An 18,806-nucleotide genomic window follows, 5' to 3' on the forward strand; every position below is an offset into this window, starting at 1 on the left:
AGGAGCCTACCTCTTGCTGCCTCAGTCACACATACTTACAGGGTGCCTGACACCTGGCTCTATTCATTTGGCTCTGTGATTCCTCGTTGAGTGTGGGGGAGAGGCAGGCCTTCTCCCTCTTGGTGTGCCCTTTTCTTTTGCTGCCAGGATCTTGCTGACTTCGTTCATCAGTAATCTGTTGATATGCAGGACCTAAAACAGGCTTCTTCCTATAATAGCTCATCTATCCTACAGGTGCCCTGGTACGCTTCATCTCTTGGGCTTGTCCTTAGATTCTCCACCTTGAATCCCTTTAAGCCTTCTACTCCTCATGTCCTTTTGTCTCCAGCTCTATGCAGTAGTAGCTGTCCAGCTGTCCTCATCATGCATCTGACTCAGGCTCACTGAAATGCCAGCAACTTCGTCCTTTTGATCCAAGACTTTTGTTCTGTTTCCCTACCATCCCGAAGAGCACAGGCTCTGAACTGTGTCTTCTATGTCGCTCTTGCTTGTTCACAGTAGCTGGACTAAAGGCCTTGACTGTCGTTGGTGGTAGTGGAGAAGGGATGGCAGTGAGGTGGCCTCTGCTGTCTACACCCCTTCTAGGAGTATTTGCAGACTCACTTGTTCCTTCTGCTCTGTCCTGCTGTAGCTGGGTGAGAACTGGGCCCCTCCCCACTTGAGTTGCTTTCTTGGCCCGGCTGGTTCAGTAGAACTTTGAGATTTTTCCTTAGCCCTGACTTTTCACAGTGGTTTCATCTTCCCATTTCTAGGGTAACTTCATGGAATGTCAGCCTGAGAGCAGCATTTCTCACCGTTTCCATAAGGATTGTGCCTCTCGAGTCAACAATGCCAGCTACTGTCCCCATTGTGGGGAGGAGACCTCCAAGGCCAAAGAGGTGACCATAGCAAAAGCAGATACAACCTCTACAGTGATGCTGGCCCCTGGGCAGGAGAAGAGCATGGTCACCGAGGGCAGGGCTGACACCACCACCGGCAGGTACAAACAAAGAGGCTCTGGCTGAGCTTCCACACAGTATCTTTGAAGGTGTGTTTTGTTGTTAGAGGTTTTTTGCTGCTTTATGCAGAAGTCTCAACCACCTCTGGCACTCATTGTGATTTCTGGCAACTAAATAATACTGATATTCACTTATTGTCATTTGCACATGGGTCTATTTCAGTGTGGTTTTGTAGATTCATGTACCTGTTTTGAATCAGTTTTCATGCTTCCCTAACTGGTATGGCCTTATAGTGTTGTGTCTCTACTATAGTCCCTATAGGTAGCTGTTTTGTTCCTTGAAATCCTATCAGCTGCTCCTGCTCCTGCTGTCTGCTTGGCATAATGTTGAAGGCCCTTCCTGACAGGATGAATATCTAAAAGAATTAAAATGTTCCTACAGACACACAATGGGCTTCCTAAGATAACCTAATAGGAATAGTTGAAGAATTTTATAGTTGGTGGGAGGTGCTGAGAAGGTAGAACAGATACCACAGTTAGCCGTCCCACCAGCCATGTCCTGCAAGGAAGTAGGTGAAGAGGTCTTTTCAGGACAGTGACAAAACCTATGAGCTCTACCCAGCAGACGGTGGAAAATAACTTAATGAACATCACAATGATAGAAAAACTTTATTGAAGGTCACCTAAAGGATTCAAGGTGTGAAGACCTCAAAACTAAGGGTTGGGGAGGTGTCTTTGCCTTCCTATTGATCTGTGAACTCAGTGTACCTACAGTCACAGCTCTGGGAACTTCCTTGTTGAGGAAGGTAGTAGCCAACCTAAATTTTGTACATATAAGCAAGTGTGAGTGAGCATGTTGCCGAGAGCCCTAGAAATGTCCTGACTTTTGAATGTCACATCTCAGGGAACAGGATTCCAAGTGCAGACTGTCTCCACTCATAGGTGGCATTGTGGGCAGGTTGGAGCTGGCACTGTTACTCTTTTCATTGGTTTCTATGAGAAAGGAACATCTCCATTGCTGAGACTCAATGTTTTAATGGTTTCCTCCCCTGAAGCATTGCTGGAGCCACGCTCTCTGAGGACGACAAACCACAGACTACAGTCCCCCAGATGGCCGAGGGCTTTGACTCCACAGGACCACCTGGACTTGTGAGGCCGACTGCTGGCCTTTCCCAGGGACCTGGGAAGGAAACCTTGGAAAGTGCTCTAATTGCTCTGGACTCAGAAAAGTAAGACTTGGTCTGCATTTCAGGGATGATGCAGAGCCTGTGCTTGCCCAAAGGGTCGCTAGTGCTTTTAACTTTTTGAGTAACACTCTTCATTAGAACTAGTTGTGTCTACCCTGGGAAAATCATAGAAAATTACTGGTCTCTTTGTCATGTTAACAGTACTAGGTAAGATTCTTGAAGTCCTGAGCAAGGACAGTATTGTAAGCTTCACCTGCCCTTGGGTGACCTGGCTGTACATTGCTAGGGCAGACCCTTCTGCCATCCTACTCCATTTGGTGTCCCCCAGCACCCGTGCTGTATGAGGGCTGCACCAGTAAGTCCTCAGACCTACCTGCAAGCTCCCATACCCTGAAGCTCTCCACTGGTCTTCCCTTCCTGGGAACAGGAACAGCCTCACATTGCATGAGGAGGCAGACCAAGCTGTGCACTGAGCTTGCCTTTTCCTGGGAGGAAAAATAGAGCACTTACTCTTACCTAACAGAATTCTGGTGCTAATAAGTCCCTCCGCCAGACTTTTAGTCTTCCCCTGTAGCTATTCATTTGTATATCTGCAGTCTGTTTTCTTTTTTTCTGCCAGTCGTGAGGCTTGAACTCAGGGCCTGGCCACTGTGCCTGAGCTGCTTTTGCTTAAGGCTAGCAATCTGCCACTTGAGCCACAGTGCCACTTCTGGCCTTTGTTGTTTATGAGGTACTGAGGAATTGAACCCGGGGCTTCATGCATGCTAGGCAAGCACTCTGCCACTGAGCCACCTTCCCAGCCATTGTAGCCTGTTTTGTAAGCCTAGTTATGTAATGACTGACCACACTTTCTGCCTATGACCTCAGATTATTCCTATCTCTTGTTTAGCAATTTATTAGCTTCAATTTTACAGCAAAGATACCTTGTCTTAGCCCTTGCTGAGCCAGCTCCTTCTTAACTTCTAGAGGTGACTAACATCCCTTAATGATGGCTGTCATCACTCACTCAAAACTGAGCTGGGGCCAGGCACCAGTGGCTCATGCCTGTAATCCTAGCTATTCAAGAGCTGAGATCTGAGGGTTGAGGTTCACAGCCAGCCCGGGCAGGAAACTCCATGAGACACTTATCTCCAGTAAACCACTAGAAAACCAGAAGTGGCGCTATGGCTCAAGTGGTAGAGAACTCTCCTTGAGCTGAAGAGCTGAGGGACAGCACCCAGGCCCAGAGTTCAAGCCCCATGACTGACGAAAAAAAAAAAAAAAGAAACTGAGCTGGGCCTGCTGCCACACCTCTTTGGCTATACTGGTGGGGTACTTCATGGCCACGCTGAGCATAGATGTGTAGCTCCTCAGGCCTCCCTGATGTACTACAAAGGAGCAGCGTACCTATGACTACCGGCATGCAGCATGTTTATACCATGTTTGTAAGATAATTGTATTCTTTTTGGTGGTATTAGGGATTGAACTTGGGTCTTGCTCTTGATAAGTAGTTACTCACCCATTGAGCCACACTTCCAGCCCATTTTTGCACTATTTTCTAGGTGGAAGTCTGCCTACTGTGTTTCCCTGTGCCACTGGGGATGACAGGCATGGATCACAGTGCCCATCTCCAGTCATTGGTTGAGATGGAGTCTCTTAAACTTTTATTCCTGCTGGCCTGTCCTTGAACTGTGATCTCTGTGTCTCTGCCTTCCAAGTAGCTAGAATTGAAGTCTTGAGCCATGGGTCCTAGCCTATTATTATCCTTATCCTACCGGTGCTGGGGCAAATGGTAGTTAAATGCTGTACTGCTTGGCTACATCCCCATCCCTGTTTTGTTGTTTGACTGGAAAGGGCTTCAGGACTAGAATATCTGATATATTTCACCTAGAAGAGTTGGCAGGGAGCTGTTAGCAAGTAGGTCTTCAGCTTCCAAGGCCAGCAAGGGCTGTGCTGACTGCTGTCCTCTGCTCCCTACAGACCCAAGAAGCTTCGCTTCCACCCCAAGCAGCTGTACTTCTCCGCAAGGCAGGGCGAGTTGCAGAAAGTGCTCCTCATGCTGGGTGAGTGGCAGGAAGTGCTCCTCATGCTGGGTGAGTCGCTGGGCTGTGAGCTCCAGAGCGAAAGCAGAGTGGTCCCATTGGATTACCTCTTTTCTCACGAACGTAGTCTTATTTGATCTGTCTGAATCTCATCCTTTCTGGGTTGAAAAAGACAATTAAGGAGCCCTTTGCCTGGCAGCACATTATAAAAGAAGTGAATGAGTTTTGTTTTTTTTTTTTATTTTACCGATTGCCTCATAGATTTCATACAGTGCTAAGCTGCTTCACTGTTACTCAGTTGGTCTCTTGACTAACTGCCTGGACTATATAGCAAGACTCTTGTCTCTCAAATCCTCCTCAGTCCCACAAATAGCCAGGTCAGTTGTCTCAGGGCCATGGTCCCAATCCTCCATTATTATGTCTCTCCTTGAAGCCTCCTTTGCCCTTATCAGTATCCTTATGGTCCTACTGGAGGCCCAGACAAAGAGCTGGAAGCAAGTGTGCATTGTGATTACCTTGCCCAGGCCAGACTTCCTGTCCAGTTTCATGCAAAGCTCTTGCACATCCTTCTTATTTTAGGAGCAGAAGTGGGCCCGGCCTGGGCAAAGTGGTATGGTAGGTCTGTCCTGGTTCTGGAGCTAGTGGTCTATCTTGCTGATGCTGCTCAGTTTTTACAAGCTTCAGAACTGCACCATGGCTGTGTCTGACATAATTAGTAAACTGTATTCTTTCACAGTTGATGGAATTGATCCCAACTTCAAGATGGAGCATCAGAATAAGCGCTCCCCACTACACGCTGCAGCGGAGGCCGGACACGTGGACATCTGCCACATGTTGGTTCAGGTTCGGAGATGTGGCTTTCTCAGACCTCTTCTCAGCTCTCCTAATGTTTGTCGCAGTGAAGTGGCACCAGGTCCTCAGTGTGTGACTGAAATGGTTTTGATACCCCTTCCTGTTCTTCCTAACTCTGAAGCTATCTCCTTGTTTGCATTGCTTTCCTGTGACTATCTTAAATGATTTTTAGGTTTAGCTTAGCTTTTCTTTTCTTTTTTTTTTTTTTTTAAATATTTACTGCCCTCTTACTGCAGAGGATGAGGGTTTACTACCCAGCTTGGATCTTTCCTTGCCCAACCCACACTGTCTGGTTATATCTCCATCATTGTTAAAATCAACCAGAATCTGCTCTATAATTTTGTGATTATGTAAGTACTTAAAAAAAAAATGTGTTTAAAGTAGGGCACCTGTGGCTTACACTTGTAATCCTAGCTACTCAGGAGGCTGAGATCTGAGGATCCTAGTTCAAAGCCAGCCTGGGCAGGAAAGTCCATGAGACTCTGATCTCAAACCACTAGAAAACTGGAAGTGGTGCTGTGGCTCAAGTGGTAGAGCGCTAGCCTTGAGCTGAAGAGCTGAGGGACAGCGCCCAGGCCCAGAGTTCAACCCTTGTGACCAAAAACAAACAAAATGTGTTTAAATTTTTAAATTGACTCATAGTAATTGTACCTGTTTAGGGTACAGTGTGTTGTCACAATACATGTAGAAAATGTATAACGATCAGATCAGGGCAATTGGCCTATCTATCACCTGAAACATTTGTTTCTTTTTGTTGGGAACATCTTAAAATGATCTTGTTCTGTTTGGGCTGTTTTGAAATATTCAACTAATTGTGCAAACTTCAGTTACCCTGTTTTGCCGTGAAGTGTGATAAATTACTCCTTTTCTTCCACTGTTCGCCTGTGCCCATTTTCCCCCCCTTCCTTCAGCACTCTGCTCCCCTCCCCATTCTGCTACCTTTCTGCTCTTCACTTCCACATGTAAGTTGAAAACATGGCTGTGGTGGTGTTGCCTTTCTGGTCCTAACTTATTTCACTTAAGAGCATGTCCTCCAGACTGAAATGTCAAGATTTCATCGTTTTTCCCCCCTGGTGGTATTGGAGGTTAAACTCGGGACTTCATTGTTCACATTTTCTTTATCCATTTTGATGAAGTACATCAAGAGAGATTGAATGAACATACATCTTGGCTTTTATAAATAGTGCTGCAGCTAAGAATGGGGGTGCATCTCTTGAACGTACAGACTTCCTACCTTTGCATATACACCCACTAATAGAGTTTCTATAGCATATGGTATTCTGTTTTTAGCTTTCTGAGAAAACTCCATACTGTCTTCCATAGTGGCTGTAGTAATTTGCACTATGGACAATAATGTAAGAGGGTTTCTATTCCACATCTTGACTAACATTTGTTATTTTTGTCTTTTCAAAAATAGCATTTCAGCTGGGTGTCGGTGGCTTACCCTGGTAATGCTAGCTACTCAGGAGGCTGAGATCTGAGGATCACAGTTCAAAGCCAGCCCAGGCAGGAAATTTCATGAGACTCCAATTTACTACTCAGAAAACCAGAAGTGGTGCTGTGGCTCAAGTGGTAGAGCGCTAGCCTTGAGCTGAAGAGCTGAGGGACAGCAGCCAGGCTCAGAGTTCAAGCCCTACAACCCAAAAAAAAAAAAAAAAAAGTATTTCTACTGATGTGAGATGGTAGCTCTTTTATGATTTTGATTTGTATTTCCTTGATGATTAGGGTAATGAAAAATTTGGTTACTGTGGTTTTATAAGTTTATTATTAAGGTATTGTGATGCGCGCGTGCGCGCGTGCGTGCGTGCGCGTGTGCGTGTGTGCGCGTGTGCGTGTGTGTGTGTGTGTGTGTGTGTGTGTGTGTGTGTGCGCGCGCGCCAGTAGGGCCTTAAGGTTTTACTTATTAGCTTTTCTGCTCAAAGCTGATACTCTACCTCCGATACCTCTACTTCTGGCTTTTTTCTGGTTAATTGGAAATAAGAGTTTCATTGACTTTTTTTTTTTTTTTTTTTTTTTTTTTTGCCTGGGCTGGCTTTAAATTCCAGTCCTCAGATCTCAGCCTCTTGAGGAGCAAAGGTTATAGGCATGAACCTCTAGCATTCAGCTAGCTAATAGTATGTTGGGTATTTTTTGTCGGTCTGTTGTGGGGCTTGAACTCTGGGCCTGGGCACTGACCTTGAGCTCTTCAGCTCAAGACTAGCACTCTACCACTTGAGCCACAGCGCCACTTCTGGTTTTCTGGTGGTTTATTGGAGACAAAAGTCTCACAGACTTTTCTCCTGATTAGCTAGGATTACAGGAATTGAGCCACTGGTGTCCAGCTGTCTTTTTTTTTTTTTTTCTTTTCCCTGTCTTTAAATTGTGTCCTTGTCTAGTCAGGTAATGCAGGCATTATAGATGAGTTGGAAGGATTCCTTACCATTTGTTTCTGAGGAATTGTTTGAGAAGAATTGGCCCTAGTCTTTGAAGGTTTGGTAAAATTCATCAATGAAATTATCTCATACTATTTTTTTTTCTGGAAGACATTAAAAAACTTCTTCAGTTTTTATCAGTCTGTTATTTTTTAAATTTATTTTTAATATCTTAGTCATTTTTTCTTTAATTATATAAAGGAGTTTCCACTTAATAAAGCAGTTTGTGAATATAATATATCTTAATCAATGTCACTTCTTTCAACATTCTCACCCACCCATCCCTCCCCTGCCCACCCCTCCTTCATCATACTTCTTAATTTTGTAGAATATACATTGGATTCTTGTCTGAATTTTCTTCTTCATTAGTCCACTGTTTTTCCCTTGATTCTGCTCTACCCCTTTTCAGTACTTGCTTCCTGGTATTTTATTTTGCTGAACTTTGATTTTGGCTTTCTAAAGAATTACATTATTGTAACTCTCCCTTAAGGCTGTCTTATTTCAGTTAATACATTTGTATATACTTGCATACCACCCAGTGTTTTCTTTGGTTATATTTGTCCAGTTTTGTTCATGGTAGTACTTAATGGTGTTTTACATTTCTTTGGTATTGTGTACATATATCCATTTTCATTTCTAATTTTCTTTCTTTTTTTCTTTTTTTTTTTTTTTTATGTTGTTGTTGGTTGTAGGGCTTGAACTCTGGGTCTGGGCATGGGCATTATCCCTGTGCTCTTCAGCTCAAGGCAAACGCTCTACCACTTGAACCACAGCACAACTTTTGGTTTTCTGGTGGTTTATTGGAGATAATAAGATAAGAGTCTCACGGAGTTTCCTGCTTGGGCTGGCTTTAAACCGTGATCCTCAGATCTCAGCCTCCTGAGTAGCTAGGATGACAGGCATAAGCCACCACGCCCAGCTACATGAGACATCATTGCACATCATTGCAGGATGTATAGAGATGAATACTGGGGAGGAACTTGTGCCCTGTGGAGCAAGGATTGCAGACGTCACCTAGGTCCAAGAGATACTGTTCTCACTAATGACTCCCTAGCATCTGGGAAGTTGTGTGTCTTTTCTGAGGCTAATCCTAGGAACCAATGAACAGACAAGTAGAAGGAGGACCCCTTTGTATAAAGGAGTTCTTTATAAGCTTTGCATAGGTTTGTTTGGGGTCTGACCAACTTGGTACAGCTTACTTCTCAAGCTGACATTAGGGCTGGTTCTTACCTGTAGAATTTCCATTGCCAATCTTAGAAGGTAGGTGTGTGTGTGGGGGGGGGGGGGGGATAGGTGTTTGAAGGGCAAAGCAGTATATACAGAGTAGACACACACTGTTAAGATTAGCTGCTATAGAGTTCTGGATTTATTTTACCAGACAGCCCAATCCTGGGTTTGAAGTTTTGTATTTAGAATCAACCTTGTTTCCTCTACTGCATTTCTGCCTCAGTGTTCTGGTCATTTTGATTTTTAGTCCCTACCCTATGGTCCTGCATTTCTAGCCCATGAAGCTCAACTCTGGAAATAGTCTCAGTTTTAGCACATATCATAGCCTTTATGTGCAGCTGGCCCCTCGTGGACCCCATTCTAAATCTACTTAAACATTCCCTGTTTATTGTGTTACTTGTGTTTTATAATTGCTGATAGCAAATACATAGATATATATTCACTTTATCATTTAGGAAATATTTGCTTTATAAACCATTAACTGTTATCTAAGAAACTAGAATGGTATATCCCCTGTGGAGAAGTCTCAGCTACTGGTGACTAACTTGCTCTTGGCCACAGCTTACATCAAACTAGAGCTTTGTTTGTATGTACTTGCTAGTCCACTATCTTACAAGTTTCTTACTTTATTAGAAAAATTATAAATTGCTTTAAAACTCATATTACTGGAAACTAGCTTTTATTTTTGAGTTTGGGGGAAAAGAATAGTAAAACATTTGGAGAGACAGACAAACCAATGAGCCACAGTGCACTTCGTGTCCCTTCCCCTCCCCCGAAGCCCCTCTGAGTTTTTGCTTAGATTAGAATGTGTTTTTATTTCTAAAGGTGCTCCCCCAATACTGTGCAGTGAACTTTTCTTCAGATTATTTTAGGAATTAAACAAAATTTAGTGAAGATACTGTTTAAACTAGGGCTTGATAGTAATAGAATGAATGTGTCTTGAATGCAGTTTTTGAAGTTCAAACATAGTTGAATATAACTCCTTAAAACTTTTTTTTTTTTCTAGCGGAGAAGCATCTACAGTACTGCTCTCCTACATGTCTAAATTGTCCTACTTTTACTAGGCGGGTGCAAATATTGACACCTGTTCAGAAGACCAGAGGACTCCACTGATGGAGGCTGCAGAAAACAACCACCTGGATGCAGTGAAGTACCTCATCAAAGCCGGGGCACAGGTGGATCCCAAGGTAGCCTACTTCCCTCTTATCAGGTTCATACTCCTATTTCATGTATAGGTGTTTCTCAGAAAGATCAATAGGGCACAGTTCCTTACTGGAACACTTTCAGGAGTTAGGAGGCCTCAGACATTTATCTAGTATGCATCGAAGTTGCTTCTTCCCTTTACTTGGCAACCTGTTTTATTACTAAAGATCCCTAGTGAGTATTGAGTCTGTTTTGCTTGTAATAGAAAAATCATTAATGAGGAGTTTGCTCTTCAGAGGTTTCTAGCTTGCTTTTCCATTTGTCTGGAGCAGTGAGGTAAGAAAAGAGACAGAAAAAATTGGAAGAAAAGGAAGAAGACATGCTTTAGTTTACAGATGTTATGATTTTATATGTGAAAAAAACCTACAGGATCCAAAAGTATTGTTAAAGCTAATAAACTAGTTCAGCAAAGTAGTAATAGTCTCATGACATTAACTTTTGACTGTGATTTTTTAGATATGACACCAAAAGTACAGATGAAAAAAGAAAAAATAGATGAACTTCTATGCATCATAGGACACTATCAAGAGAGTGAAAAGACAACCCGTAGATGTAAATGTCTGCAGATCCTGTATTTGATAGTTTCTATCCAGAATATATAAAGAAGTATTAACAACTAAATAACAAATGTAATTAAATGAATTAAAATCCAAGCTGGGCATTGATGGCTCACACCTGTAACACTAGCTACTCTGGAGGCTGAGATAAAAGCATTGTGGTTCACTGGGCAGGAAAATCTCTGTGACTCTCACTTCCAGTTAACCATCAAAAAGCTTGGAGTAGAGCTGTGACTCAAGTGGTAGAGCACTAGCCTTAAGCAAAAAGTTCAGGAATTTGTGCCCAGGCCCTGAGTTCAAGCCTCAGGACTGGCACAAACAAACAATAATAAAAAAACTAAAAAATTGGCAAAGGGCTATGTGTCTTTGGCTTCCACCTGTAATTATAGTTACTGAGGAGGCTAAGAGCTGAGGATCAAGGTTTGAAATCAACCTTTGGCAGGCAAATCTAAGAGACCCTTTCTAGTTATCCAACAAAAAGCTGAAAGTAGAGGTATATAGCTCAAGTGCCCTGAGTTTAAGTGAATACCAAAAATAACAAAAAAACTCAAGAAACAAAACAAAATATAAAACAACCCCCCCCAAAAAAAAAAAAAAAACAACAAAAATGGCAAGGGGTTTGAACTGATTTTTTTGAAAGAAGATACACAAATAACCAATCAACAAATGAGAAAATGATTGTGGTTAGTCATGAGAAGGCTAGTCCCTAAAAACTAGAAAATAAGTGTTAGGATGTAGCTATTGAGAGCATAAATTGATGTATGCACTATGCTAAAACAATTTGGTAGTTTCTCAAATAATTAAAAACAGAATTACTATGGATTCAGTGATTCCACTTCTATGTGTATGTACAAAGAAAAAATAGACACAAGCAGATCTTTAAGAAGCAGTATTTATTGTAACACAGCTCACAATCGTTAGAAAAAAAGAAACGGTCAAAGTGTTTACGAGCAGGCAAGAGAGGTGTGGTCCATCTATGTAATTGGATGTTATTTGGCAAACAAGTATTGACAGGATGAAACTTGAGTTCCTCCGGTGAACAAAGCTACACAGAAGGACAAATACTATACACTGAGCTTACATGAAGTGCCTAGAATAGGCAAATCTAGAAATTGAGCATGGGATAGAGGTTACCAGATACTGAGAGAAAGGGACATTATAGCTTAGTGTTGTAGAGTTTTTGTTTGTAGTTATGAAAAAAGGACGCAAGGTAGAAGAACTTAGAGGCTTAGTAGAAGAAAGAAGGGTTGGAGATAGCTCCATAGAAATTATTCAATATTGCTGGGCGCTGGTGGCTCCCGCCTGTAATCCTAACTACTCAAGATGCTGAGATAGGATCTAGGTTCAAAGCCAGCCTGGGCAGGAAAGTCCGTGAGTCTCTTATCTTCAATAAACCACTAGAAAACTGGAAGTGTCTCTGTGGCTCAAGTGGTAGAGCACTCGCCTTGAGCCGAAGAACACAGGGACAGCGCCCAAGCCCAGAGTTCAAGCCCCACGATTGACCCCCCCCCCCAAAAAAAAATTATTCAATATGAAGAAAAAAATACAGGTCAACATCAGAATGACCAACATGTGTGATTGAAGCCTCGTAAAGATAAGATAGCCAGGCAAGAGATTCACACCTATAATCCTAGTACTCAGGAGGCTGAGGTCTGAGGATCTCAGTTCAAAGCAAACCTAGGTTGGAGAGTCCATGAGACTCTTATCTCCAGTTAACTTCCAAAAAAGCCAGAAGTGGAGGTGTGCCTCAAGTGGTAGAGTGCTAACCTGAGCAGAAATGCTCAGAAGCAGTGCCTGGATCCTGAGTTCAGACTACAAGACTGGCATCAAAAAACAAAACAAACAAACACAAAAGTAGAAACATGTTGGAGAAGAACTGCAATCTACAGAGGTTAAGCGACTGAGCAGAACTTCAGCAAAATAAATGGAAAGAGTACCACAACTAAATATATCATGCTAAAACTGTTGAAAACCAATAATAAAAGAAAATCCTAACACCACTGTGGACACCAAAAGAATACCACTATAACACACTGCTAACTTCCAACCTGTAATGGTGGGCCAGACGCTTGGAGGAAGAGCTCTTTTTGCCAAAAGAAAGAGACCTAAGGAGAAAAGGTTACCCTAGATAAAGTATCCTTTAAAAATAATGTGAGAGGAGCTGGGAAGGTGGCTCAGTGGTGCTTGCCTCGCATGCATGAGGCCCTGAGTTCAATTCCTTAGCGCCACATAAGCAGAAAAAAAAGAGAAGTAGTGCTGTGGCTCATGTTGTAGAGCGCTAGCCTTGGGCTGAAGAGCTGAGAGACAGTGTCTAGGTCCAGAGTTTAGGCCCCACGATCCACAAAAAAAATAATAATAAAATTGCAAGGTGTTCTTGAAATCACCAGCAAGGCATAGAGCTTCAGAAACATTGACTGGCAGATGGAGTGCAGGCATCAGGGCAGCAGCCTGTCGTGGCTAGAAAGCTGACTGCTCACATGACCTACCCTGTCATAGAAGAGGGAGGTACTGAGATGTGGATTTGGGGAGGGGACTTGAACCCAGGGCCTGGGTGCTGGCTCAAGTTTTTCACTCAAGGGACTGGCTTTCTTCTTGAGCCACAGCTCCACTTCTGGCTTTTTTTGGATGGTTAATGTCTTGCACGTTCCTACCCAGGCTAGCTTTGAGCTTCATCTTCAGAGTTCAGCCTCTCTGAGTAGCGAGGATTGTAAGATATGGCCATTGGTACCCGACAGAGTACTTTTTTTTTTGGGGGGGGGGTCCGGTTGTGGGGCCTGAACTCTGGGCCTAGGCGCTGTCCCTCAGCTCTTCAGCTCAAGGCTAGCGCTCTACCACTTGAGCCACAGCACCACTAGCACCACTTGCATTCATGCAAGGCAGGTACTCCACCACTGAGCCACCTTCCCAGCCCCCCAGAGTACATTTTTAAGTAGCAAAAAATTTAAAAAGTCAGAGAAAATTGTATGTTCCATAGTCATGAATATAAACCTAGAAATAATTTTTCCTCAGTTAAATGCAGTGAATGAGTATTACATATTATCTACAAAGATTAATTTCAACGGTATTGAACTAAACAGCTGCAAAAAGACCTGTAGTGTGCCATAATTACTGGAAATTGTGCAAGTGGCATTAAGGAATATGACCTCTGGAAAGGAAGATCAAAGGGACAGGGTACCTTGTGTGATGTCCTTCAGATGTGTGTGGCATGAACATGTACTGGAGGAGTTGTGTCACAGCTGTACACAGTTGACGGCTTTTCCCTGACTGAGGCCTGCCCTTTGCCACATTCAGGTCTTACCTCCATGGAGTTCCCTTGGCTGAAGTACCCTCAGACCCAGGCCCAGTGAAGCTGCCTTTCTTCATGCCTGGGCTTCTGTGTTATACCTCTCTGGAGCAAGCATCTCAGCACAATGAAGCCATGTTTGTTTATCTCTCAATGCCTCTGCCACACATGCTACTGCAGTCTTTAGAACCTGCAGCAATCTCCCAGTATCTTTTTGTTTTGTTTTGTTTTTGGTCAGTTGTGGGACTTGAACTCTGGGCCTGGGCACTGTTTCTGAGCTCTTCAGCTCAAAAAGAGTGCTCTACCACTTGAGCCACAGTGCCGCTTCCACTTTTCAGGCAGTTAATTGGAGATAAGAATCTTACGGACGTTCCTGCCTGGGCTGGCTTTGAACCACAATTCTCAGTTCTCAGCTTCCTGAGTAGCTAGAATTACAGGAGTGAGCCATCAGCACCTGGAAAATGCATGTTTAATATGTGCTAGTCTGGGATTTTGTCTCCGAAGTAGAAAAGGGATAGAGAAATTAATGAAGAAATAAGGTCAGTACAAAGGCAGATGTGGGACCAAATAAAAAGGGACCTGTAGGAGTGCAGCAGAGTATGTCCACATGGTCCTTGTGATCAATGCAGTGAATTGAGCACAATGCCAGCCTGGTATGCTCAGGCTCCTGGCATATGGAGTTGGACATTGCTGGCCCGCCCATTGCCCTGGAGCTTCGCCCTGTTCCTGGGAGTTTTTTTTTATCTGAGATGATTTGACTTGTGTGATATCTGTAGTGCGCCAGCAGCCAAAAGAAATAGAAACAGGCAGAGGTAGACATGGGTCTTTGCTGTGTTTGCTGCTCTTTTCACCTTTTTATTATTTTGAACTCTTTAGCATCTGGATGAATATTACTGAGACATCTGTTCTGTTTTCACTGTCCCCTGTGACCACTGGTAGCTTTCAGAGGGCTCAGAAGGAGCAGCCAGCAGTAGAAACGGTTCCTGGTGGGACTGCCACTACACACAGGCTCTGTAGGGTAGGTGGGACTGAGTGGGGTTCTCACCACTGGTGCAGCTACAGGTGTGTATGTGATGGAGTGTTAGGGCTGCTACCTTGTTGGGGTCCAAGGGCTTGGGTCTTGGCAGTGCCATTTGGCTCATGGGATCTCAGAACAGGATCCAGTTGTTCCTCCATTGGGGTTCCTTAGTCAGGTGGGTTATTGATGTCACCTCCCTTGTGTTGGGAGCGTGAATTCTCTGTGGCTTACACTGAGGGCTGAGTCACAAGTGTTTTCTCTGGACTGAACAGTGTTTGTGTTATAGGATGCAGAGGGCTCCACGTGTTTGCACTTGGCTGCCAAGAAAGGCCACTATGATGTGGTTCAGTATCTGCTTTCTAATGGACAGATGGATGTCAACTGTCAGGTAAAGCCGTGCCCTTGTGTAACAGACCCATCACCTTGTTCTGCCCTATTCCACCATGTCCCATTTACTTGTGGCCAGCTCTGATGCTTAAGGCCTCATCCCCTGTCTGTCCACTTGCTCTGCAGGGTGACTCCAGGCTGCCTGGCTGGCAGTTGTCTCCATGGTATTTATTGGGACTCCCTCTCCCTCGGGCCTTGTTCAGATGTCACCTCTAAGTAAGGCATCTCTGGACCATGGCACCCAGGCTTCCCTGCCTGCCAGGCTAATGGCTGCCTGTAGTCATGTACCCTAAAGACATGCAGACATGGGTGTAAGGAGACTTTTGGACACTCACTCCTGAAAAGGGTCCTTTTCTGGTCTAAATGAATCTACCCAGGACATGGTCTTACAGACCAGCAGGCACTTGGCTTTCAGGAAAAGGCAACAATGTCCGTCTCCAGGCCTGACATCTGTCTCCATGGAATAGAATGAATAATGTGTCCACACTCCCCACCGGCCTCACTGTTGGTGATCTCTGGGTTGGTTGGGGTTGCAGAGTATCTTGCCAACGGTGTTAGCTAAAGTAAGGAAATGGGTTAGTGCAGACATGCTGCACCTCTGGTGGGGTGAAACTGGTGCTGGCTCCCCACTTAAGAGGTACCTGGGACAGTGCTCTAAGGTCCTGAGCCAGTTGTGTGCAGTGCTTGTCTCTTGCACTTAGGATGATGGCGGCTGGACACCTATGATCTGGGCTACTGAGTACAAGCATGTGGAGCTGGTGAAGTTGCTGCTGTCCAAGGGCTCCGATATCAACATCCGGGACAATGTGAGTCTCTCATTCTAGTGGTGACCCTTAGGGACATGGCCCCTGGAGCATCTCCTCCTTCTGAAGTTCCTTTGTCTCTAGAATAAAGCCCTAGTGCCTTGAAGCAGTTCTGACCTCTTGCTGTCCATGGCTTACTAACCTCTGTAGAGTCCTATGGCTACCTGGTGCCGAATGTAAACAGAATTGCAGGGTCTCTGTAGGTTTGGCTCCTTTGCAGGAGCTGTAGTGCTCCCTGCATGTTACCTGCCCTCCCCAGTGCTGACCTGTGTTCCTGACTGGCTTGAAGAGAAGTGCAGGAAGGTTGCTAGGATTAGACCTTGTACTGGGCCCCTGTTATACTGTTCTGCTGTAGTAGCTGCCTTCGAAAAGAAAGAAAATTGAACACACTGTGACTTAAGTTACTACATTTTTGAGACCCTATCTGAAACATAGCTAGAACATAATAAGGGCAAGTGGTAGAGCACCTACCTGCCTGCCTATCAAGTGCAAAGTTTGAGTTCAAATCTTAGCCCTGCCTTTTTCTCTTCCAAAAAGGAAGTGTACATAGATAATTTCTGAAAGAGCACTGCTCAGCTTCACGCCCAGGTCCAGGTAGGCAGCCTCAGCATGCAAGACAGGCACAGGGTACTTGTCAGGCTCTGCTGAGTGTGTGAGTTTTCATTTCCCCTAGAAACCAAGGTAGCTCCCTGTATTCAGCATGGGGGCCACTGCTAGGGCTGCCATGGCCTGGTCTACAGCCTCAGCAGTGTGTCCACCTTACTTCATCTGTTTCTCATTGCCCAGCACTGCGTAGGGTGTGCTACACATCCACGTGGAAAGAGCAGGACCTAGGAGTGGAAGGCAGTGGGGTGAAAGGTAGCAAGGAAAGAGGAATATCTGGCAGGAGAAGGAGGAACAGAGAAACAGGATGAAGTGGCTGAGGCTGCTCAGGAGCTGGTGTACTCATGGCCTCCAGGTGGGTGTAATACTGAAGGATGGTCCCTGTGTACTGTTAACCATGCTACTGGGGCAAGTATGTGTATAATCAGAGTAATATGAGGGGAGGCTTATTTTTGTTGCTCTTTGTTTTGGAGGCTCCAATCCATGGGTTGAGTCTATTACTTTTAGGCCTGGGAATAGGGAGTGGGCAGTACATCAGTTGGAGCAGAACTGTTCTCCTTGTGTTCTGGAGAAGAAAGAGAAGAGAAGGAGCAGGGATCACAGTCCTCCTCCCAATGACCTGGAGACCCCCACCAGGCATCACCTGCAGCAGTGTCAGCGGAAGACTCACAGCTTGGATACACTAGCCTTTGGGGTCGTCCACTGCCTGTGCAGTCCCCAGTGGGTTCCTTCTGCACACTCCTCATACAGTCCTTACCATCTGCTCTGTTTACTGCCTCCTAGTGCTCTGGTGGTAGTGCCTGCCCTTCCCACAAAATGGAAGGGTTTCAACAATGGTATTTCATTCACTCTGTTGATGTGTAGCTGCAGACTACACCAAAAATACACATTTGGGTGAGTTCTGACAGAGACCGGCAATGCAATGACGATGGTAACTTGTTACCCACTCTGAAGCTCCATTCTCCTCCTTCCTAGCCTATGCCCATCAGCTCCCTCCAACTTTATTTCACTGTGGAGCTGACCACATAGACTGGTGTTATCTAAATAGACATGTAACCCTCAGGCCATGTTGCTGTCTCACACCAAAGATGGATCCTTTGTGCCTGGAGTTCCATTGTGCAGTGTGGCCATCTACTCCCCTCTGTTGGTGAACTTGCGGGTTGCTCTGAACGTTCCTGCCTCTAGTTCCCCTGCTGAGCCCCTAGTAGTAAATGGCCCAAGTCATCAATATGTGTGCCTCACTTACTGTGAGGAGTAGCATTTCTTTTATTTGAGAGTTCTGATTCCTTCACATTCTCCTTAACACTTAGTAAGTCAATCTTTTTATTTTTCTTAACAATGTGAACTTTTTATTTTGACAAGAAGAACTTTACAGTCAGAGTATACATTCTTTATTTTATTTTATTTTTTTTTGGGGGGGGGTGGAGGGTTCCAGTTGTGGGGCTTGAACTCTAGGCCTGGGCGCTGTCCCTCAGCTCTTCAGCTCAAGGCTAGCGCTCTACCACTTGAGCCACAGCACCACTTCCGGCTTTTTTCTTTTTGCTTATATGGTGCTGAGGAATCGAACCCAGGGCCTCATGCATACAAGGCAAGTGCTCTACTACTGAGCCACCTTCCCAGCCCTAGAGTATATTTTTAAACCTTGAAACTTTCATTCTTACAAAAGTGAAAGAAAAGGCATCTGAGACTATTTCAGACACAAATTGGTACCAGGCTCATTGCATTTGACAAACCATAAAAATAGTGCCATCATCATTTCCAAGTGTACTTATGAGAAGGACATGGAGATACTTATGTTTTTAACTAGTCTTAATGCCCATTAACATTTGACATAGTATTTGACATGTGTATTCTCATTACTGGTAGGCACAATTTTATATCACTTTTTGTTTTTGTGGTCAGTCATGGGGCTTGAACTCTGGGCCTGGGCACTGTCCCTCAGCTCTTCAGTTCAAGGCTAGCACTCTACCACTTGAGTGACAGTGCCATTTCCAGTTTTCTGGAGATAAGAGTCTTACAGACTTTTGTCCCCGGGCTGGCTTTGAACCGCAGTCCTCAGAGCTCAGCCTCCTGAGTAGCTAGGATTGTAGGTGTGAGCCACCAGTGCCCGGCTTTACATCACATTTTTTATAATTCTGATTTGAAAAGTAAAAAAACAAAGAAGAATGTGGAGTTACACAGTTGAAAATGTTACACTTACTGCACATAGCAAGTTAAGACCAGGAATGCTAGTTGCCCTTATGAATGACTTGAAAATTTAACATTTTATTGGAAAAGTTGGAGCCTAGTGTCTGGGTATGGTAAGTTGGTCTTTTAA

General features: G+C 44.3%; 1 protein-coding gene across 6 annotated transcripts in view; it reads left to right on the top strand.

Annotated features, from left to right (window-relative positions):
• Positions 1–18,806, top strand: part of Ehmt1 (euchromatic histone lysine methyltransferase 1) — a 129,675-nt gene that overhangs the window by 89,672 nt on the left and 21,197 nt on the right. For all 6 annotated transcript variants that reach the window (XM_070015169.1, XM_070015166.1, XM_070015171.1 and 3 more), the window contains 7 exons: positions 753–979; positions 1,993–2,166; positions 4,084–4,166; positions 4,882–4,988; positions 9,700–9,822; positions 14,983–15,084; positions 15,785–15,889. In XM_070015169.1, coding sequence (XP_069871270.1) covers positions 753–979; positions 1,993–2,166; positions 4,084–4,166; positions 4,882–4,988; positions 9,700–9,822; positions 14,983–15,084; positions 15,785–15,889 — 921 coding nt within the window. The remainder of the gene's footprint in view (positions 1–752; positions 980–1,992; positions 2,167–4,083; positions 4,167–4,881; positions 4,989–9,699; positions 9,823–14,982; positions 15,085–15,784; positions 15,890–18,806) is intronic.

Source organism: Dipodomys merriami, unplaced genomic scaffold (assembly GCF_024711535.1).
Source record: "Dipodomys merriami isolate MVZ:Mamm:240054 unplaced genomic scaffold, mDipMer1.0.p SCAF_11, whole genome shotgun sequence".
Lineage (NCBI taxonomy): Eukaryota > Metazoa > Chordata > Mammalia > Rodentia > Heteromyidae > Dipodomys > Dipodomys merriami.